This window comes from Giraffa tippelskirchi, chromosome 4 (assembly GCF_054371585.1).
Source record: "Giraffa tippelskirchi isolate mGirTip1 chromosome 4, T2T-mGirTip1v1.2.pri, whole genome shotgun sequence".
Classification (NCBI taxonomy): domain Eukaryota; kingdom Metazoa; phylum Chordata; class Mammalia; order Artiodactyla; family Giraffidae; genus Giraffa; species Giraffa tippelskirchi.
In genome coordinates this window covers 151,521,719-151,543,974 of record NC_137278.1, presented here as the reverse complement: position 1 = coordinate 151,543,974, position 22,256 = coordinate 151,521,719, and the positions used below count along the sequence as shown (strand labels likewise).

The window sequence follows — 22,256 nt, the reverse complement described above, 5'->3', positions numbered from 1 at the left end:
TATTTGTTTTGTAAGTAGGTTCATTTGTGTCATATTTAGATTCCACACATAAATGATATCATATGGTAGAAGTCTTTCTCTCTCTGACTTAGTATGATCTCTAGTTGCATCCATGTTGCTACAGATGGCATTATTTTGTCCTTTTTTAAAATGGCTGATAGTATTCTGTTCTATATATGTACAACTTCTTCTTTATCCGGTCATCTGCTGATGGACATTTAACTTGTTTCCATGTTTCGGCTATTGTGAATAGTGATATGAACAGAGGGGTACGTGTATCTTTTAAATTATAGTTTCGTCTGGATATATCCAAGAATAGGATTGCTGGATCACATGGTAGTCATATTTTTAGTTTTCTGAGGAACTTCCATGTTGTTTTTCACAGTGGCTACACCAACGTATATTCCCACCAGCAGTGTAGGAGGTATCTCTTTTCTCCACACCTTGTCCAGCATTTATTTGTAGACTTTTTAATGATGGCCATTCTGACTGATGTACTTTGGTACCTCAATGTAGTTTTGATTTGCATTTCTCTAATAATTAGTGATGTTGAGCATATTTTCATGTGTCTGTTGGCCATCTGTATTTCTTCTTTGAAGAAGTATCTTTTTAGGTCCTCTGTCTATTTTTTAGTTGGCTTGTTTTGTTGTTGTTGTAAAGTTGTATGAACTGTTTGATTATTTTTGAAATTAAGTCCTTGTTTGTTGCATCATTTGCAAATATCTTCTCCTAATTCTGTAAGCTCTCTTTTTGTTTATGGTTTTCTTTGCTACTTTAACTTAATCTCTACACTAGTCTAGGGCAGCAGAGAAAACAGATACTATTATTTTTTCACAGATGAGAAAATCAAGGCTCAAAAAATTTAAAAGTAATGTGGTTGACTAAAGTCTCAACTTATTTCATGGGCCAGTTTCCCTGCAGTGCTCTCAAATAATGGCTAAGTCACAAATCAAAAACCTCTTTCACTTTTATTCTCTACATTTCTTTGAAACAAATACCTCTTTCACAATGGGGAAATTCAGCAGAGCTTCTGTTTACAGTTGCATGAGATGGATGCTGCACAAATTGAGGGACTGACATGCCCATAGTGGTATAGCTAAGTGGTGCTTCTTGAATTTGTGCAGTGCCCAACCTATATGAGCACATGAGGCATGTATGAAACAACTAGTTTTACTGATCCAAAAGCCCAAGTTAGAAACACCAAGCAGCTGTGGAATTGCCTTCCTGATTTCCATTTCATTGTGTTTTCACTCCAAAGAAGAAAAAATAGATGAAATCAAACAAAAGTAACTTTAAGAGAAAATTTGTCACTCTGGTTGAATTTTCTTTTACTTGAAATTCACCCTGTCTGTACTCAGTTGAATAGAATGACATTTGATTGAACTGACTGGGAAAGAAAGTGACAAGATGCACTTTGCCACAAAAGCAGAGACATCCGGATTCAGGCTCTCATATTCGGTTTATTGTTTAGTGCAGCAACCCCTGAAATTAAATGAACACATACAGAAGATTCATCATAATGCTATCTGTGGAGTTCTGTTACAGGGAGACATTGCTATTACAAAGTCTTCCTACAGTTGAACTCTGAAGACGGACTTGGTATTCTGCAGAATAGCCATTTCATGTGCGTCTGAAACCTTTTGTTCCCATATTTTCACTGAAATTAGAAATCTGGTAATTGGATTTGTAAAAGTACCTTGTGAAGTAATTATCTGTAATACATTCTCAAGTATTCTTTCTTAGTAAACCTGTTAGGGATGCTAAGAGATACCTCATAACTTCCCTTTCATAACTGCCACATGGTTTTCTTTGAAACTGTTTCCAATAATGAGTTCCTTTAAAAGAGAAAACAGGCTGTTTTAACTTTTAAAAACTAAATAAGAATCATAAGACAAAAGGGTCCTAATGTTTAGCTTGAGGTGAAATGAGGAGGGCCAAACAAATTTCACTCAATGTCATTACAATGCTGCCAGAAACAGTTAAGCCAACAAAATATTTAAGCTTCTATTAGTGTTTAGAGATATTGGCAATATATATCATTAGTTGTCATGATGAAACACCACAGAATCTAAAAATGTCTAAAATTATCTTTGTAAAAAATAGAAACCAACACATTGTAAAGCAAGTATCCTCCAATTAAAAAAATATCACAGAATAAATTAATAACAAGCATCTAAGGTAAAAATATGACCAATGCCAGTGACGTTTTAGTAATATATTTGGAATGCCTGACAATGAAATAGCAATAGATGGTTCATATATTCTAGAATAAACATTTAAATTATAATTTGAGTGTGTTTTCCTAATGCCTTGAAATTAAAAAAGAAATATTTTCCATGAGAATTCACCAGCAAAGAATGACAACAGTGATTATCTTTCTGCCAGTTAGCAGCATGGAAATTAGAAGAAGCCATTTAATCCCTCAGATTGTTTAGCTGTGACATTTTTGATACATAGTACAAGAGATTTAACTATCAGCCAGAAAACAAACAAAGATTAACATGACATTTGCACTGCAAATCACAATCATGCTCCATTTGCCAGAAATTTTCTTAACAGCTGATACTCAGCATTTCCAAGTTAGGAACAAGTTAGTCAACAAGAAGCAAACTCGCTTATTACTGAGTGTGACTAGGTTCAGTTCAGTTCAGTTCAGTCGCTCAGTTGTGTCCAACTCTTTGCGACCCCAAGAACCGCAGCACCCCAGGCCTCCCTGTCCATCACCAACCCCTGGAATTTACCCAAACTCATGTCCATTGAGTCAGTGATGCCATCTAACCATCTTATCCTCTGTCGTCCCCTTCCCCTCCTGCCTCCAATCTTTCCCAACATCAGGGTCTTTGCAAATGAGTCAGCTCTTTGCATCAGGTGGCCAAAATACCGGAGTTTCAGCTTTAACATCAGTCCTTCCAATGAACACGCAGGACCGATTTCCCTTAGGGTGGACTTGTTGGATCTCCTTGCAGTCCAAGGGACGCTCAAGAGTCTTCTCCAACACCACAGTTCAAAAGCATCAATTCTTCTGTGCTCAGCCCTCTTTATAGTCCAACTCGCACATCCATACATGACTACTGGAAAAACCATAGCCTTGACTAGACAGACCTTTGTTGACAAAGTAATGTCTCTGCTTTTTAATATGCTGTCTAGGTTGGTCACAACTTTTCTTCCAAGGACTATTACTGCATATTAAATTAGTTCATATTAAATTACATAATGATTTCATTTAATAAGCAATGTTTTGGCTACCTGCTGCATCCCAGACATTCTTGCACAATTAGAATTGAGACAAAAAGGCTAAGATTGCAGAAGTTAGACAGCAAACAAATAAGCACTATAAAGGAAAGCAGTGGGAGCATAGAGAAAAGGCAGCAGAGTTGGCTTGGGTAGGGGGAGAGGCAGGTCAGGGGAGACTTGGCAGAGACACTCACTGAAGGAAAGTTCTTATGTTTTTCTGCCTCATCATTTTATAAAAGAAAAAGAGGCCTTAATGATGGATTGCAGATAATTACCTCACAAGCAACTTTTAAAAACTCTATGTAAACTATTTTCAGTTCAAACTTAAAGATATCAACAGAAAAAAAATATATATATATAACCAAGATTAATAATAATTACTTAATACCACCTATGCTGAATTAAGTCCTTCTTGAGAGCTTCATTCTAGGAAGACTGTTTAAAAATTATTTTAAAAGTAATCTTATGATGTCTCAATTTCTTCCCATTTAATTCTATGGTAGAACTGTTAACATAATTTGATAATTTAAACTTACAGATGTGATTTAAAAAAGCTGACTGGAAAGGTAGGAGGAAGATAAAGGGAGAGTACAGCTTCAGAGACCAAAGAGGTGTTTGGGAGGAGCTAAGGGAGTTTTCAGAACTACATGCAAGGATTGGGTGTGACAGGATTAGGCATTGTTGTTCAGTCCCTAAGTTGTGTCTGACTCTGTGACCCCATGGACTGTAGAGCACCAAGCTTCTCTGTCCTTCAGTATCCCTCACAGTTCGCTCAAACTCATATCCATTGTGTTAGTGATGCCATCCAATCATCTCGTCCTCTGTCTCCCCCTTCTCCTCCTGCCCTCAGTCTTTCCCAGCATCAAGGTCTTTTTCCAATGGATCAGCTCTTTGCATCAGGTAACCAAAGAATTGGAGCTTCAACTTCAGTCTCACTCCTTCCAATGAATAATTCAGGGTTGATTTCCTTTAGGATTCCTTTAGTGCAGACATGGGGTGGGAGTGAGGGGGCAGAAAGTATGCAAGGGCAAGAAAGTGGAAGGCCATTTATGTCTGATATAGAGTATAGGTTTCATATCAAGACCATGAGGAGCCATTGGAGAATTTAAAGTTGATGTGTACCAAAGTCATATTAGAACTGGAAGGTGACTCACATAAGCAAGCAAAGTTTGTATTGGAGGGGAGTAAGACTAGGATGAAGCCACTAGAGGTGACTGAAAACATGGCCCAACTCTTCGTTCTTTCTTCCATCTAATCTTACAACGTGACTTTACAGCAGCTTTCAGTAAGAAGTGGTGATTTGCTGTGATTTGCAGCTTTCTCCACCTGCAGAATATGAGTTAACTTCATGACTGGCTATAGCCATGAAATGTAGTCAAAGTAAGTCTTTACCAGTTCTGAGTGTGTATCTTCATGGTTACGGTACCCTGCCTGCTCTGCCACGAGAACAAGCCAAACTACCACTTGGAACTAGCCCAGTTGTTCTAGCTAAGATCATCCTAGACCAGCTTACAGTCAGATATCCCCAGGAGATGTGAGAAAGTCCAAATAGACTCAGCAATGCCTGCCCAAACACAGCTCCCTGCAGACACAAGTGTGAGCCCAGCCAAGATCAGCAGAACCTGCCACTTGACCTATAGACTTCGGAGGCAAAATTGAGGATTATCCTTTTATGCTGCTGCATTCAAGAATTGTATATTACACAGCAGTGGGTAACAGATACATCACTCTAACAAATCTTCCCTTGATGCATTATGAATGGACACAGTAACAGGAAACTTAGCTTCCAATTAAAAATCAAACATAAATCCTTAACACAGAATGCAAACTATGCAAAGTCTTTCTTCTGTAACATACTCAGGCCTTAGTGAGGTTCCTCATTGCTAATGTAGCCTACCTTCATCAAAATGATAGGCTTCTTGTTGGAGCACTGTGTTTTCCTGCTCTTCATTTCCATGTTTTACTTTGAGTCACTACTCTCTCTCTCTCTCTCTCGAGTGCTGTTCTATGCAAACTCAGTGTTTTGTGGAATTTATCTGAAGGTTCTTAAGTTCATTTACTAAAAATTCAGTTTATTATCACTCCTGGGAGGGATATCATTTGAACAAAAGTAAAACTTACATTTTATTCACTGCATCTAACATAGTTCTTGACACATAGTAGGAACACAAAAATGTTTGTTAATGAATTAATGGCTCTCTCCTAATTATTACTCATCCCTAATAAAACTGTTCTCCACTTTCAAATCTATTTCAAGTCTCTGTTCCCCTCCCTAGATTTAAAAACCAAGATTCCTTTTTATTTAACTTGCTCTTTGAATTTTCCTACAGCTCATGACACATGCTTTTCATAGCTAAATTAGCACCCTACTAGTTACTACTCTAGAGGTTAAAATCCTATCTCTGCCACTTACTATTATGTGACACTGGGGAAATTGCTTAAACACTCTGTGGCCCCAGTTTTTTTAATTAGCGAATCATAATGTCAATAACACAGATCTCAAGTAAGGTTTAATATACACCTAAAGTGCTTAGAAAGACCACATGGTACAGAGTAAGCTCAAGAGATGCTAGCCATTTTTTTTACATTGCCTATATTCATCCAAAGTTGGTTCCAACTATTCGTTTTCACCCTTCCTTTTGTCCAGACTGCAGTGCACTGATGGAAAAGTCACACACCTCTACCGATTAAATGTCCTATGTTGTGACTTTGTCTTTGGAGCTCTCAGCATCTAAAAACATCAAGGTTTACTTGAAATATTTTCTACTCCCCTTGGAGATTCCAAACTGAATTTTGTCCCTTTTATACTCAGCAGACAAAAATCTACTTCACACCTGAATGTGCCATTCCTTCACCCAGAGACTTCTAGCATTATTTTCCTTGGCCTCACTACTACATTTGTATTCAGCTTCATCCATCTTTTTCTTTGCTTATCTGACAAAAGAAAGGTTATTCCTCTCACACTAACCCTTCTGCTTAATATTCCCAATCCCACCTGTTTCTCCTTCCTCCAGGATATTAATCCATCCCTCCCTTTATCAATTTCTCCTTCCCTACTGCCTCCTTGCACTTAGACAATAAACCTTTCTGCCTTCCACCTGTCAGAAAAAATATTTTCACTTAGTCTGAGACTAAGATTACTCTTTCACCTTCCTTACAGTCACTTAATTCCAGCAGGGGGTGGGTAGGAAATGATTTAAATGTAATGCCTCTACATTGTCCTCTTCTATTTATCATTTGTAATGATACTAGCCAACTCCAAACTCATTTATATCATATATGACTTTATTATTTGCTACCAACTTGACTTTACACCATTGCAGAACAAATGGGAATTTGACATTTTTCACTATGAAAGAACCACCATTGAGTAAATACTATGTACAAGATAGTGTGCTGAGCACGTTACATGTATTAACTCATTGAATCTTCACAACAATCTTGTGAGGTAGATATCTTCATTTCATGAATAAGGATACTGAGACTTAGTTAATTTATCTCTCATTTATCTGTTTATGGTCTTAGAGTTATTAATTCTGTAAGCCTAAATAGCCCAGGGACAAGCTGATACTCATCTATGTGCTGATCCACTTCGGTGATTGCTTTTTGACTCATGGCCTAACTACCTAATGACACTTCTCTGTCATCGGTCACCAAATACCTAAACACCAATGGCCTCTTCACTGTTCACATCCCCTTAGAATCTCTATGGGGTTAGGTCTTGCTTATTCCTCATACATTTATCTTTTTTTCCATCTAGATAGCAACACCCCTATTTCCATCTATTCCTTTATTCCTTTATATTTTTAGCCCTAGGTTCTTAACATGCCTCTCCTCCTTTCCTTCCCTCCATGACAGTATATATAAACATAGTCTAATTTCCATATTAAGAAAAATGCACCCTTTCAATTCTGCCTCTCTGACACAATCACTGTGCTACTTTTCTTTTTTATTCCCTTTGGAAATAGAAGGGGATTAAAAACCTGTGCTATTTCCACTGTCAAATCTCTCATTTGCTCTCCAACCCACTGAAATCTCAAATCTACAATAAACACTTCATTGTAACTGCCCTTTCCAAGACCAACACTCTCTAATTACAAATCCAATAAAACCTGTTCAACTCTTATCCAACATGATTTTTCTGAATGTTTCCTTGGCACTTTAAACTCATTAGGTTTAAAGAAAATAATCTCATCTCCACCTGCCACTCAACTCCTTTTCCTCCTGAGTTTTCTAATATTTAACTAAATCTCAATTACCCCATTTTAGTAGGCTCAGGGCTAAGTTCTCTTCCACATCTTCATTATACTCATCCAATCATCCTACCCAACTTTTCATTTATATCTTGGCAAAACCCTTCATTATTTCTTAACCCAGTGAAAGAAAGTGTTAGTCACTCAGTCATGTCTGACTCTTTGCAAACCCATAGACTGTAGCCTGCCAGTCTCCTCTGTCTATGGAATTCTCCAGGCAAGAACGCTGGAGTGAGTAGCCATTCCCTTCTCCAGGGGATCTTCCCAAGGCAGGGATTGAACCTGGGTCTCCTACCTTGCAGGCACATTATTTACCTTCTGAGCCACCAGGGAAACCACTCAAAGAGCTTTTTAAAAAATATCTGTGCCCAGACTAATCCTAAACCAATTAAGAGACTCTCAGAGAGTAGAGTTGGACAGTGGTAGTTTTATATCTTCAAGTAATTTAAATTACAACCAGAATTGATAGCCATTTGCTTCCCCACATTCTCTTCAAGGTAATAGTCCAAGCTCAGGCCCTCAGTAGCTCTCCGGGATTATGTTAGTCACCTCTAACTTCTCCCCAAGCCCATAATCTCTCTTCTTTAAGACCTTCTATCACTTTTTGCTGAAATCTCTGAAATACAACTTGGTAGTGCCCTGCTCACATAACTTCTAGGATAAAGTTCAATTGCTTTGTATAACAGATAAAAGCTTCCAGAAGAATGTTTGACAAAGTCCATACCATTTAGTGATTTGAAATATAGTGAAGATTTGGAAAAAAATCAAAACAAATATGAAACACTTAAGTCTTCTCTGTACCTACCTTCCATTGATTAGCATAGTGCCCTGAAAATGCACAGCATTAAAAAGTATCTATTGAACAGATTTTAAAGACCACTTTAAAAGCTAAACTTCAGGTAACATTTGATCTAGCCAAATATGCTTGTGCCTAGTATGAATTTAGTAAGTCAATTAGATGCTGGATAATTGTAATATCTATACTACTTTTCATTATCACAGAAGGTAGTGAATAAAATCTGCTACCTCTACCCCTTTTTCAAAGCATTCTATATATTTAAAACAATAGAGAAAGAAGAGAAGGAAGGGCAGGATGAGGGGGAAAGGAGGGTGAGGAAGAAAACAAGAAAAGAAAGGAGAGGAAGGCAGGTATGAAGTCAGACAGACAAACCCATACTTTAATAAAAACAGTAATGTTCTACTATGAGTTCTCTATGTGGGTAAGGGGAACAGGAGATGCCCAGTATATGTCTCCTCAACTTTTCAGCTTCTCTAAGAGGTCTTCCTTTTTTCTAATTCTCTCTACTTAAGCGGGTCACAATGAGAAACATCTCCATGACGATAAATACTACTAGATATCTTTGCACATGTTGCTCTTTCAGATGGATATATGATCATGAGGGTTTCCCTGGTGGTTCAGATGGTAAAGAATCTGCCTGCAATGTCTGAGACCTGGGTTCTATCCCTGTGATACTAACCATTGTGTACTATTAAAAGTTACAATCCAATTATATAGCATTGTATATATGAGTCTTGCTAAGGAAAATGAAGAACAGTAACAAACTCCTTTTTTATTTCAACCATAGATACAGAATATCAGACCTCTTCTTACCCATTAATGCCAACTGCAAATTTTAAATCTTATATGGTAGTGTTTGATGTTAAAACTGAAGGTTTCCATTGTGTTAATGCAATAAGAATGTATAAAAATAAAATAATGCTATAAGATGCCATTCCATAAATGGAGAACTTCAAAAAAGTCATCACAAAGCAAACACCTATTGACCCATACTCTGTGTTATGACATATTGGAGTAGATATTTACCAAATTAATGAAAAAGAATAGGATCATACATCACATATTATTGTTGTTTAGTCTAAATCATGTCTTGCACTTTTGTGACCCCATAGACTGTAGCCCTCCAGGCTCCTCTGTCCCTGGGATTTCCCAGGTGAGAATACTGGAGTGGGTTGACATTTCCTTCTCCAGGGGATCTGCCCAACCCAGGGATGGAACTTGCATCTCCTGCATTGGCAGGTGGGTTCTTTAACACTGAACTACGAGGGAAACCCCAGGCACAAAAATAAACATACTCAAAGTATATGTGCAACAAGTGAAGTCTGAAAAAGTTCTGTATTTGATAGTATTGTACCAATGTCAATTTATTGGTTGTGTAAGGTGTTATCACTAGGGAATGGTGGGTAAAGGGTACACAGAAGCCTTCTGAACTGTTTCCATAACTTTATATAAAATATCTTAAATTCAAAATAAAAGCCATTTAAAGTAATGTAAAAGATTAAATCATAGCCATATTTGTTTTAATTAATGCTCCCATATATGGTTGACCTTTGAACAATGCTACGGTCAGGAGAGCTAACTCTCCTTGCAATTGAAAATCTACATATAACTTAGAGTCCATCCTCCCTGTATCTGGTTCCTCCAAATTCATGATTTCACCTCCCTGGAATTAACCTCAAATTGTGTAGTGCTGAAGTATTTACTGTTGAAAGAAATCCATGTATAGGTGGACCTAGCAGTTAAAACCTGTGTTTTCAAGGGTCAACTGTATAATGAATTTCAAAGGATAAACAGTATATTCTTTTAGACAGTTTTTTAATAAAATGGGTTTTGTATAATTGTTAGCAAAAATTTGCCAGTTGTGCTCATAGTCAAGATGTGAGCAAGTTGCACAAGTATAAATATATCTATTTCAATTGTTTCCTAGTAAAGAAGCAACCCAAATATTGGAACCTTGTGTAAATGTCAAGATTTGCCATGGATTTTTATAAAATGATTAAAGAATATGTCAGCTTTCCCATAAAATCGGAGGTTTTCCTGGATAGTAACTGAAGTGCTTTTAAAATAAAACACTGAAAAACAGATTCTCTGAAAATAACTCAGGAAAGAGAGTCAATTTTTATATTCCAATTTTATTCACCTTTTCTGAAGAGTCACAACATTACTGGGGATAATCTAGTTAGTATATTTGAAATTCCATTTATTTTTTCTATTGATATGCATGTATTACACTTGAATATAATACAGAATTTCCAGTGTTGTTTTAAAAGACATAGTTTAAAAAAGAGAGGCATGATCTATAATTTCAAACCTAGGACAAATTCATAATTTCCAAAATAATATAATTTTCCACTTTGTTCCAAAGAAATTAATATTATCACTGACGCAGAAACTCCAGCACAACTATTACTCCTTTCTTTACAAGTTCAGACATTCTTAAACCATTGCAAAATTCACTCAGAGCCATCTAATTGTATGCATAATGAAAATGGAAGAAGAAAGTCATTCCATGGATTTATGGGTCAGTATACTTTAGTTCCATATCAAAAGTATACTTTACAAATTTCATGTTTAACAAATTTTACAGTGTTAGTTATTCTGCTGGGAAAAGATTCTGGGTAATATATTGGTCTTTGAAGATTGTTACCAATTTATCCTGGAGAGCTTTGGTCTGTATGTCAGCCTCCATCATGGAAATCAACATATACATAATTGGCCATGTGAGTGGGTTTTAAAATCACAGAAGATACCCACACTCTCTCTAACATAATAGAATGTCTAATAGGACAATTTCTGAAGTATCTTCCTATTAATCTGAGTAAAACACAGAAGCCTCTCCCTTTACAATCCTTCAAACTATACATTTACACAATATTATTACAGAATGGCTATGCAATTTCCATTCTTCTTTCCCTCCACATCACAAATGAAGCAAAATAAAAGTAGTATAAAATTATACATTCTGTGAATAACTTAGAAAAAAAAGGACATACGTGTTTAAGGCCTTGAAATATTTGCAAGATTTTCCTTTAGAACTGAAAACCACAGATGTTAAAAGGACTACAAAAATGTGGACAAAAACTGACCTAAGAAATTATTTGAATGGGAAAATTATAAACAAATATTTATAAATTTGAGGCCAAGGAAATGAACAAATTATTCTACCAACAGACTAAATAAACAAATAGGCATTCAAACAGTCCTTGGGGTCGAGCAAGAGACAGTCTTTTAAAAATGAGATAGAAAGGACAGTTTAAAAAATATTGGAAGAAATCTAAGTGAATAACTTTCAAGCTAAGAAATCAAAACCCACATGCATCCCTGGCAATTTTTTGAAACTGAAGGTTACCTAAATACTTGACTGCTCACTGCTGATTTCAGTGAAGGGAAAAAGTAAAGGTAAAAATAAAAGAAAAAGTTCACTTAAAAAAAAAAACTCTGAAAGAGAATGTACTCTAGAGGTACCAAATAGGAGTATATAATGAAAATGGTAATTCAGTTCTAACTACTACCTATTTAACTGACAGAGAGCTGCAGTAGTGTGTTAGCCTTGGGGAAACATGTCAGCTTGTCTATACATTCTTATATGATTGATGTATTCAGATAACTATAACTTGCCAACAATAATTATTATCAATGGATATATATTTCCATTCCTTTAACAAAAGCAACTTTAAGATGTTAAAACATGTAGGCTTTCAGAGCTCCAAGGTTAGGATACAAATTAAATTGTCTCAGTCTACACCATGCCAGAGGAGACGTTTGCAAAGGAAATGTCACTGAAGCATGGACAATCCTAGCCAGTGAACACAGGACCCAGGAACAGGTCCATGGCAGAAGGCCAGAGCACTTGAGAGACTTTCAGAAACAAGAAAGGCAGTCACACTTGGGGCCAAGAGCCCAAAGGGTAGGTGTCTCTGATACCATCCAGAAATGCCAACTCTTCAGACAGCAACTTCAAGTTCTTCTTTTAAGTACATTTTTACAAGTTGAACACAGTTCAAATCTGATGAAATCTTCATGATACTGAAGTTCATGTAGGACTTCTAAACAGTCTTGATTCCAAGAAGCTGATTATGAGCCAGGAAATCCCCCAGAAGTAATAGACTCCAGAGTGCCACTTCGGAGCTGTATAAAATTTTTCCTTCAAGATCACCTCATGAATTATGTTTGTATACATATGTTCAATGTAATCAGCCTTGAGGATCACTTGATTTCACCTTGGTTAATGGGTTACCTACAAAGAAAAAGAAAGTAGAATCATTTCATAACAGCTATCATCTTAAAAATCTATACAAGTAAGTATTAGAAATGAATAAGTAAAAACTCAAAGTGCTGATATTTGCTATATTAAATAAATTACTGAATTTTAAAGGATTACCATATTTAGGTATTTATAGTTTATTAAAATTATTTTTCTATTATTTCATAATATTTTTGAGAGCCATTTGCAGTTATCCTAGTACTCCAACAGTGACCAGGAAGATCTCAACTGGAGAAGTTACCCTTTTTGGACCCAAAGAATGACTCTGGAATCCCTGTTCTTTGCATAGACTTGGTGAACATAACCCAGAGATCATACACTTCATGCCAGGAGTCAGTGAAGGAAAGACTTTTGTTCTTAGGAATCCTATCAGACCACATCTTGAAGAGAGCCCTTGGGATTTGGTTCCATAAAACCCATTCTTGAAATAGTTGAAAAGTTGAATGCTTATTTGACTCAATTGCATTTCATTAAATCAACTATTCATAATGCAAAAAAAAAAAAAAATTAGAGAGAAAAACAGTTACAGTACAATCCTTTACCAGATTTTAAAGGTCCCCAAAATTTCTCATGAAATTGATTAGAGCAGTATTATTAATGCTATTGTACATATTACTGAGGCAGAATCACGTGGATTTTCACGGGTACTTAAGTCAAAAGAATATTTATTTACAGGAAAAAAAGAATAATAGCTAGAATACCTAATATGTACATAGATATCATTATATGCATGCAGAAGAAATATGATACAAAGAGAGACAAAGATTTCTGCTGTGTCGATGAATTTCTAGTTATGCTCTTAATACCATGGTACTTAGGATTGCCTAACAGTTCTTTTCCAGCGATGCTTACAACAAAAAGTGAATTTTTAAAAATTATTGTGGATATTTTATTTTTATTTCATTAAGTAACATAGTTACTTATTTTTTCACGAAACATTTGCCAAAAGACAGGTTTTGTTTTGTTTGTAGTTTGATCAACTATGAAAAATAGAAACATAAAGTAACAAGATGTTGCTCTGCCATGGCTGGTTTCAAATTACAGTATAAAAGAGAGGTGTAAAATTCAAACATATATATTCTGCATGGAAGCAGCAACCATGTTTGTGTCTCTTTGGTCAGTTTCATTCCCAAAGAAGGAGCTTCTGCCTGCAAATCTGTAGCTTCTTACTCCCATGCACAGAGGAGGACTGAACTGACGATGGGGGGATACAAACATAATGGGCCTGCTGCCCTCTAGAGATTCTGGGAGCAGGGATGTCTTAGACAGGGCAGCGAGTTTATTATCAATTTGTCTGCCATTCAGTGGTTATTTTACACAAGTTCTGTGAAGGGCTCCCAGTCTGGGAGTCAGTGTAAGAAGAATATGGGGAGGACATATATCTCTATGGTCATTATGTGTCATAGGTTGCTAATGAAGATAGCTCATCGTTGTGAAAAATACAGAAATTTTATTTTTATGATACACTTTCTTGACAAACATTGATTTAACACAGTCTTTGATTTCCAGTGGCTGAGAAAATTCACCTGCCTTTTCTGAAAATTCTCCTCTTGGTTGCAGGAAGAAATCACTGTGAAATGTAATATGGGCACCAGTGTTTGAAATGACAGGAATAAGGAAGAAAACAAATGATTTAGCCTCAGGAGAGGTTCAGCACTGGCCACTCGAGAGACACGTTGCAACAACTCCAGGAAAGCGAATAACACATCCTCTTGAACCACTACAAGCCCAAATTCTAAGTAATGTATTGGTATGTATGGCAGACACATTCTTACATCTCCATTCCAAGGTAAGCATCTTGTTCTGCTGGTTTATATAACGCTGAGGAGTGATTCTCTCAAATATTTATGTATTTAAAGCTTTATTTTCAGATAATTTTAATTTCAAATAATTTTAAAAACAGACATCAAATTCACAATATAAAATCAAGGACTTATATATCTGAAATATAATTTTCTTCCATCTCACCAGAGGAAACATAAGTATATACAAACACAAGTATACAATCCAGATCCTCATAAATGTACATTTACATTATGCTGTGAATTATATATATGTACATTTACATTTCTATCAGCTAAAATAATTGATAGAAAACTAAGCTTAACTCAAAGAAGTAATTGTCTAAATAAGCATGGATTGAAACAATGAAAGCTTTTCCTTATTCTCTAATTTTGCACAATGTTTCCTAGTTTCCTAGTTTTTTAATCCTAAAAACCCCACATTTTATGAGATGAAGAGTAACAGACAATTTATTTTAGGTATGATTTTTGTAAATTATTTGATTTTGATCAGAGGGCCATTGTGGTTGGGCATATAGTTGCTGGATTTAGGTCAATGTGGCAATCATGACACTGGCTGTGCCATGCACTGTCTGGGCCCCACAGTTTCCCATGTGTAGAACGGGAATAATCCTGTTAGCCTCACAGTGTTCCTATGATGATCAAGTATATTTATGAAGACCTAGCTTTCTCAACTATGAAGTACCATAAAAATAAAAGTTTTAGAGTTGGGATCATTTTTTTTTCTTTCAATACATAAATCTTTAACAAGAGAACCACTAAAAGCAGAATGAGAGGATACTACTGATAGGCAAGTTAGAGGACTGCACTTAAGGAACTCAAACGAAGGCTGTCATAATCTGCCCTTTTCAGTGAAATATAAATATGAACATATATCACCACCCTACCTGATAACCTCCAGATTTGTACCAAACAAAATGGCAAAGCCAAAGATTTTCAAACAGGCAGATGATTCTGAATACAGGTACATTATCACCCATTTTCATCATCTAATATGCAAGATCCAAATAACATTTTAAAATAATTGTCTAAAATTTAATACGAAAAACTGCATTTATGGTTTTTATTCTCATTAAGTCCAAGTGACTCATAGTTAAATTCTGACATGCTAATGGGGGAGAAATGATTGCCATTTTACCTTTTATAGATGAGAAACTCAAACTTCATTTTTTTTAAACTGAGATTTCTTGATATGAAAGATCTCAGGCAATACTTACACAATCCAACATTTAAAAAATTTTCTTTCACTTAAAAGTAAGTTTTTAGTACACCAAATGAAACACTGCCTTTTTTTTTTTAGAACTTAAATATTATTCTCTTTTCACTCAAGCCCTATCTTTTGGAAGAGGCCAACTAGTAAAAGTTTTACCTTCTAAGGAAGATTTTCAGCAAGTTTCCAGTGACTAAAAGCAGGAAGTTGCAATAAAACCACTTTTACAGGATAGGAAATAGCATTTACTATCATGAATTCACTGTCTTCTCATTCTGAGGGCAATAGATATAAAATACTGCATGAGAGAGAGAAATGGTCCTACGATCATTACGGATATGCCTTGAGCTTCATGCACTATAATCACTGTCTCAGTAAATCTGCCGTTCCAAAGGCAGTCTTCTACACAGCTGTTCTTTTTCATGCAACTTTTATTTGAGTGTGCTGCATACCAGCCAGTTCGGTAAGTGAAACTGCTGGGCTGCTGAACACATCCAATAATAATAACCATTAGTATTATTATTTCTAGTTACAAGCATAGAGCTACCTTGGTAATGAGCCACCAGAATGAAGAAGCTAATCTGGTAACATTCAATAAAAAGCATTAATTTTTTTTTAGATGAGAGCATCCATTTATTTCTTCCAGTCGAACAAATCTATTATAGGGCTCTCAGATTTCTCAATAATTTATGCTAAAATCATGTCTTTTAAGTCTGCTCACCAATTTAAATTGAGAAACCAAAACCAGATAAATGGCATATTTGAGACTAAGTGAAGTCAACTATTTTAAAACTGTGTGTGCTCAGTTGCTCCGTCATGCCCACTCTTTGCCTGTAGCCTGCCAGGGTCCTCTATCCACAGATTTTTCCAGGCAACGGTACTGGAGAGGGTTGCCATTTCCTACTCCATACTGTATTCATTTTGTATGTTGACCTTTGTGTTATATCCTCTGCCTATCTTCAAGGTAAAATCAATTGAAAAGGCTCAAAAGGAAAAATATTCAAGAATCTATTCTGTTCCCAAACGTAAAAGATGCTTTGATGCTTCTATACAGTTCCTAAAATCGTTATATGTATGGAGTCTATAGTTCTTTTTACCCTGTTTAAGTCATGCTAACTAGGTTACCAATGGGAGACAGTACACAATGGGGAGAGACATAGTGACAAGTAGTGTGAATTCTGCAGACAGACAAACTGAGTTCAGATCTCTGCCTTATCACTTTCGTACACTATGGGGTTGAAATAAATTATTTAAACTTCCTGAGTTTTAGTCTCCCCATGTGAAATATGAAAATGGTATTACCAGCCCTCATAAGTTTGCTATTGTGATTAAATCAGATAATCCCTGCAAAGCATCAGTCCAGGCAAATGCTTTTTAAATATTAACAGGTGGTAACAGTAGTAATCCCCAACTAAGACTCAAAAGGTGATACTTAGGATATCTATGGCAGAGGACATTACATCTTGTTTCTCTACAAACATTGATTTAATTAGTTAATTTTCCGTCTGATAGTAACTGAATTTGCAATCATTCATTTCATATGCTGTTAATCAAAGTCATATGATGGTAGTTATATATCAAGAAGAAAGCACTATTGTTTTGGCTGGCTTTGGGAGAGACTGTCTTTTCAGACAAGGTGAGAGGGTATTTAATGGTCAAAAAGAATATACTCTGAAGCCAGGCTGTATAGGTTCAATGTTTCGTTCTGCTGATAACTCAGCATGTGACCTCAAATAAAACAGCTATAATATTAGTACCTACATCATAGGGTTGTATGAGCTGAGGAAAAATAAGCTAGTCAAGTGCTTATATTCCAAGACTTCCCTGGTGGCTTAGACGGTAAAGAGTGTGCCTACAAATGGCAACCCACTCCAGTAGTCCTGCCTGGGAAATCCCATAGATGGAGGAGCCTGTCAGGCTACAGTCTACGGGGTCGCAAAGAGTAAGACATGACTGAGCGACTAACACAGAGAATTATATTCCAAGGTACATGATGAGCATTATGTAAGTGGTAACTGTTATTATTCAGATATGGATACATTTCTAGGCAGCTGAATGCACTGAGTTCTTGATTTTGCTCTCAATTATTTCTGTGCATACGTTACTAGTCTTTATAGGCAATTCCATTATTGGTCTTTCTGATGAATCAGCTGCCGTCAGACTCTGAATGCAGGAAAAATATTTAGGAAATTAGTACTGTACTTTAACCATCTAGGCTTAAAAATAAATGTAGTATAATTATGCCAAACAAAATGCAGATTTATAAATTTCCTTATTCATTATGGTTCTTCTGATGTGTTTGAGTTCTATACCACATCTCAGATATTTTTCATTTTAGATATTTACTTTGCCCACCTGTATTAGTTTGTGAAATCAATGCCAAAACTCCACAATATACATATGAATCTTATCATATTAGCTTAATTTACAAAATATTCTTACTTTTTTCTGGGTGGTCACGAAAATCTTGTTATGAGGAACTATATTCCTTTGAATGTAAAATAAGTCACATATACAAAATATTAAAGACAATGCATTATGAATATTACAAGTCAATTTTGTTTTTTAAAAAGTTAAATTTTTGCTAAAATACCTGTGTTATAAGAGAAACAGTTATCTTTAGACTGATGCATATTCTTTAAACAACTGGAAGGCAAGGACTATGTGGCTATATTTCTGAAGGGAGGCAGTAGGTTGCAATGCAGTAAAAGTCCAATTTTTACAATACAACTGCTTACTAACATCAGAGATAGGCACCATTTCAAATGAATGTTTTAATAAATAAATTTAACTTACTCAATATAGGTGAAAAGGAAGACTAGAATACCCTCATAATCCTAAATGCTGACTTTTTAAATTCTTTATTGAAGTATAATTGACATACATTATATTAGTTTCATGCGTATAACATAAGGTAATCTACCACTGAAAATCTTTCTGAATCAGTAACTGGATTCTTAAGGCAATCCCATTTTTTTAAACCACTAAATGCTGATTTGAATGAACTTTTCTTGCTTGGAATATAATTGCTGTTTCACTGCAAATGTATTTTTTTAATGTAGCTCTTACAAGTACGTGAATTAAATTCTTGCTTCACTCTTTGTGTACTAAATGTGCAATTAAAACATCATTACTCCGCAGTAGCAGGCTTTCTCATTTAAGCAGGAGAAAAGCTGCCATTCAGCTGGTTGTAACGGTACATGAATGCACTTGTGCTTTCTTAAAGCACCTTATGCAATGAGGTATTATGAAATGAAAGACTCCTATTGGTCTGAAGTAATCATTTAAGAGCAAGCTGACCAGACAGCTTTTAGGTATAGATGATGCAGCATGAGGCAATGACTTACATGAATTACCGTCATAAACATGTACACCTATATAAAAAAGCCTCTAATTTGCTTTCATGGTGTTGGAGGTGATTCCGATAAACCCTGAAACCCACTGCATTTTTATATCATAATTTAATTTTCCTTCCCAAGAATGGCTGGTGCTGTGGATTGGCCTCCACGTTAGGGGCACAAAAGCCAATCTGCTTAGCACTTCAGCTAGGGTCAACATTACTGTGAATTGACCTTGTTATCTGTTCTAGGAATTCTCAAAAAATTTAACAGCCTTGGGCGATTAGAAATACAGTCATTTCAAACAACAGAGCTGTAGTTAATTGAGTCTATGTAGGTGTACCACAGTGTGGGTCCCAGTATGGAAGCAGAAAATGCATAGAGTCTTCCTAGATTTCTGGAAAAAAAAAAAGAAAACAGAGCCCAGATTGACCGAGAAGAGGTGGCCTTGTACTGATAAGAGTTTATAACAGTGATACTACCATCTGGTTTTTAGAACTCTGAACAAGTCACTTAAAAAAGTCTCTGAATCTCCGGGATTCATTCACACGTGCCAAACAAGTTGGCTGGACTCAGTGAATTTCTGATTCCCTTCTGTCCCCAAACTTATGACTTTTCTTAAGGACTAATTCAAAAAAGGATAAAACTTTATCCAGATTACTTAAATTCTTGGGTGGTATGGCCACCATGTAGACTTCATTTTTCTGAAAAGCCTATATTAGAATGCAGAACTAGTGAGCTTTTTACCGCAAATACAACATCTGTCAGTGGCTTTCAGCTTCCCGTGCTGTGCCAACGAAGATGTCTACTAGAAATGAATCTTTGGGAACAGATGGACTTGCACCATTTCTTGGAAGTTTGAAAGCTGTGCAGTGTGCCTGCCATGAACTCTTTCTTCTATGTGAATCAGGAAAGCAGATGACTGTTTGCATTGCCATTTATGCACATTCATCCACTCAGAGGCAGATCAGCTAACATTAACTGTTAGCCAAACAAAACATTCCCTGGTTTCTCCTTGGGTAGTTAATAAATTCCTTTGGGACATTAAGAAAATATAAAAATTTTCTTCTTCTCCTGGTCCTCCACCATACACATCCTTTCATTTACTCCAGGTGGAAAATGACGAAAAATAGATACTTTTGAAAGACAACAGTATAATGGGATTACACTGTTCAAACTTTAAGGAAACATCATAAAGTCCTTAAAATGGGAACACAGTTATTTTGAATGCTTTGAGGAAAGCTGATAGATTTTTAATAATATTTTTCTATATACTATTAATAGCAAAGTTTACCTATTTTCAGAGACAGTTGAGACTTTGAATGCAATTGGAAAGGCACTTTACCTGCTAAGTTTGATTGGTTCATTTTTTTAGGCTCACCTCTCATTTATAAAGGAATAATTTGAATTGATAGTTTTTATCCAGTTTCTGTCATAAAGACTTACTTTAAAAGTTTATACCAGCTCAAGCATCACAGTCGAGAATTTCAGCCTCACAGCATATGAGGGCTAAAAGAAGTAAGCACTAAAAAATTATGCTTAAAAGGTGATTTTAAGATAAGTGGACTTTTGGAAGAAGGATTGAAACTTTGAAGAAATCTGAGTTAGTAGTGTAGGAACTACTAAGAGCAACATTTTCTTTTAGCTTCTGGTTGGTTGAGTTATAAATATAAGTGGCTCTTGGTAATAACTTTTCCTTGAGATACTTGTCTGCATAAAGAGTATGCCTCTGTCGTTTTGAAAAGAACTTGGTGAAATTTGTGGAAGCATGAAGCTAGTACCATGCCTGAAGCAGCATATACTCTTTTTCATCCCTATATCCTGCCATAAAATTAAGTTTAGAGATGACCACTCCATATGTGGCATATCTTTAGAAAAAAATCATTCTCTAAGTTAAAAAAGCTAGAATTCATTTTCTGAAGGTCAGGGCAGCATAGGCAGTGATGTTTAATATGTCGGAGGTTTCTGCTTTTTTTCTATTTCCCAGATATATTTCTCACTTTTTAAAAAAACAGTCATAATCCAGTAGACTCAAATTCCCAAAGTTGATTAAAATATGAATCTTTAAATCTAACCAGTTCTAATTACCTAGATGCTGGTATGACATAGCTTATTCAATTAAGGGGTAATTTAAACATACAAAGAATGAATCATTAGGTAAGAACACGATCTTCATTTGGCTTATGGAGATTAGGTAAAAATTTGATGGTTCAGTGCTTTCCATGCTAATTTACAGACTAATAGGCAAGTTGAACACTGACAGAGGTCCACTTATACACTCAGGGTTTTGTTTCTGTTCTTAAGAGAACAATATATTAGCTACAGGGTCTTTGTAGGTGACAACATTCGGTTGACCAACAATGACATTGGCTATTTGTGGCCAGTGTGAGGGTCTCCTATTAAAAAAAATGATGCCTCCCCTTCTTCCCTTTTTATGAAAGATAATTCAGTGCCTTCTTTACTGACCACTGAGGCAGTTCTGGAGTCATTTTGAATCTTTACTCCTTAATGAAACTTCTGTCCCTTCCTTAGAATGTCACCAATACTAGGATTTGCCACACTAGTGCTCCAACATGGAGCCAGAACATTTTTAGATGTGGAAAAATAAAAAACTGCCATCAAACACAGCAGAAACCTTCCCTTTTTACTTCTCCATTCAAACTTGAAGAGTTTTACACATTTGCCTAAGGAGCAAACACATGTCAGGTACTCCACTGTTAAAAACACTATTACAGGAAACAGACCTGGGCAAAGGGGAGTATTTCAACAATCGTAAAGGGATAGCAAGACAATAACTTCCTTTACCTCCATAAAAACCCACAACGGGGACAGTTTTGCATCTTTCCTAGAGGATTATAAACTCTTAGAACATGCTTTTCATTTCAGAGAAACACATACCCATAAATAGGACCTAAAATAAACAGCTCTTACGAGAAACTGATAAAAGGATAGTAAGCATTTCTCATGACTATTTCGGGAAGCAGTCTGCACAAATGTAAGAAAGGAGTTTATTTAAAATCAAGGAAGAAAGTATATAAAAATCAATAGACAACCATTTTAACATAAAAGGGTAAGAGAATTGTAGAAACATTATGTAACAACATTCAATTAGAATTTGCAGACTTAATATTTGCAATCATAACCATTCATAGGTTGCCAAATATCCATGTCTACAGTAATTTGTAATTTGCTGAAGCATGAACCTGAATCATACCTACTTTAATGTTGATAAATGAGGCCATGTCATTTAACCAGTGTGTCTGGCCATCCATGGGCATTCAATTCTCAAGGCAGCTTTGTTGTTCTCTATCATCAACGGTGTAACCCTCACTAACAGTCTGAATTGGATTCATGAC

At 35.8% G+C, this 22,256-nt stretch overlaps 1 protein-coding gene across 1 annotated transcript in view; it reads right to left on the bottom strand.

The window, feature by feature from the left end:
- Positions 1 to 10,402: 10,402 nt before the first annotated feature.
- Positions 10,403 to 22,256, bottom strand: part of TAFA2 (TAFA chemokine like family member 2) — a 555,274-nt gene continuing 543,420 nt past the window's right edge. Inside the window, exon 5 of the mRNA XM_081588950.1 lies at positions 10,403 to 12,523. Coding sequence (XP_081445076.1) covers positions 12,512 to 12,523 — 12 coding nt within the window. The 3' untranslated portion in view covers positions 10,403 to 12,511. The remainder of the gene's footprint in view (positions 12,524 to 22,256) is intronic.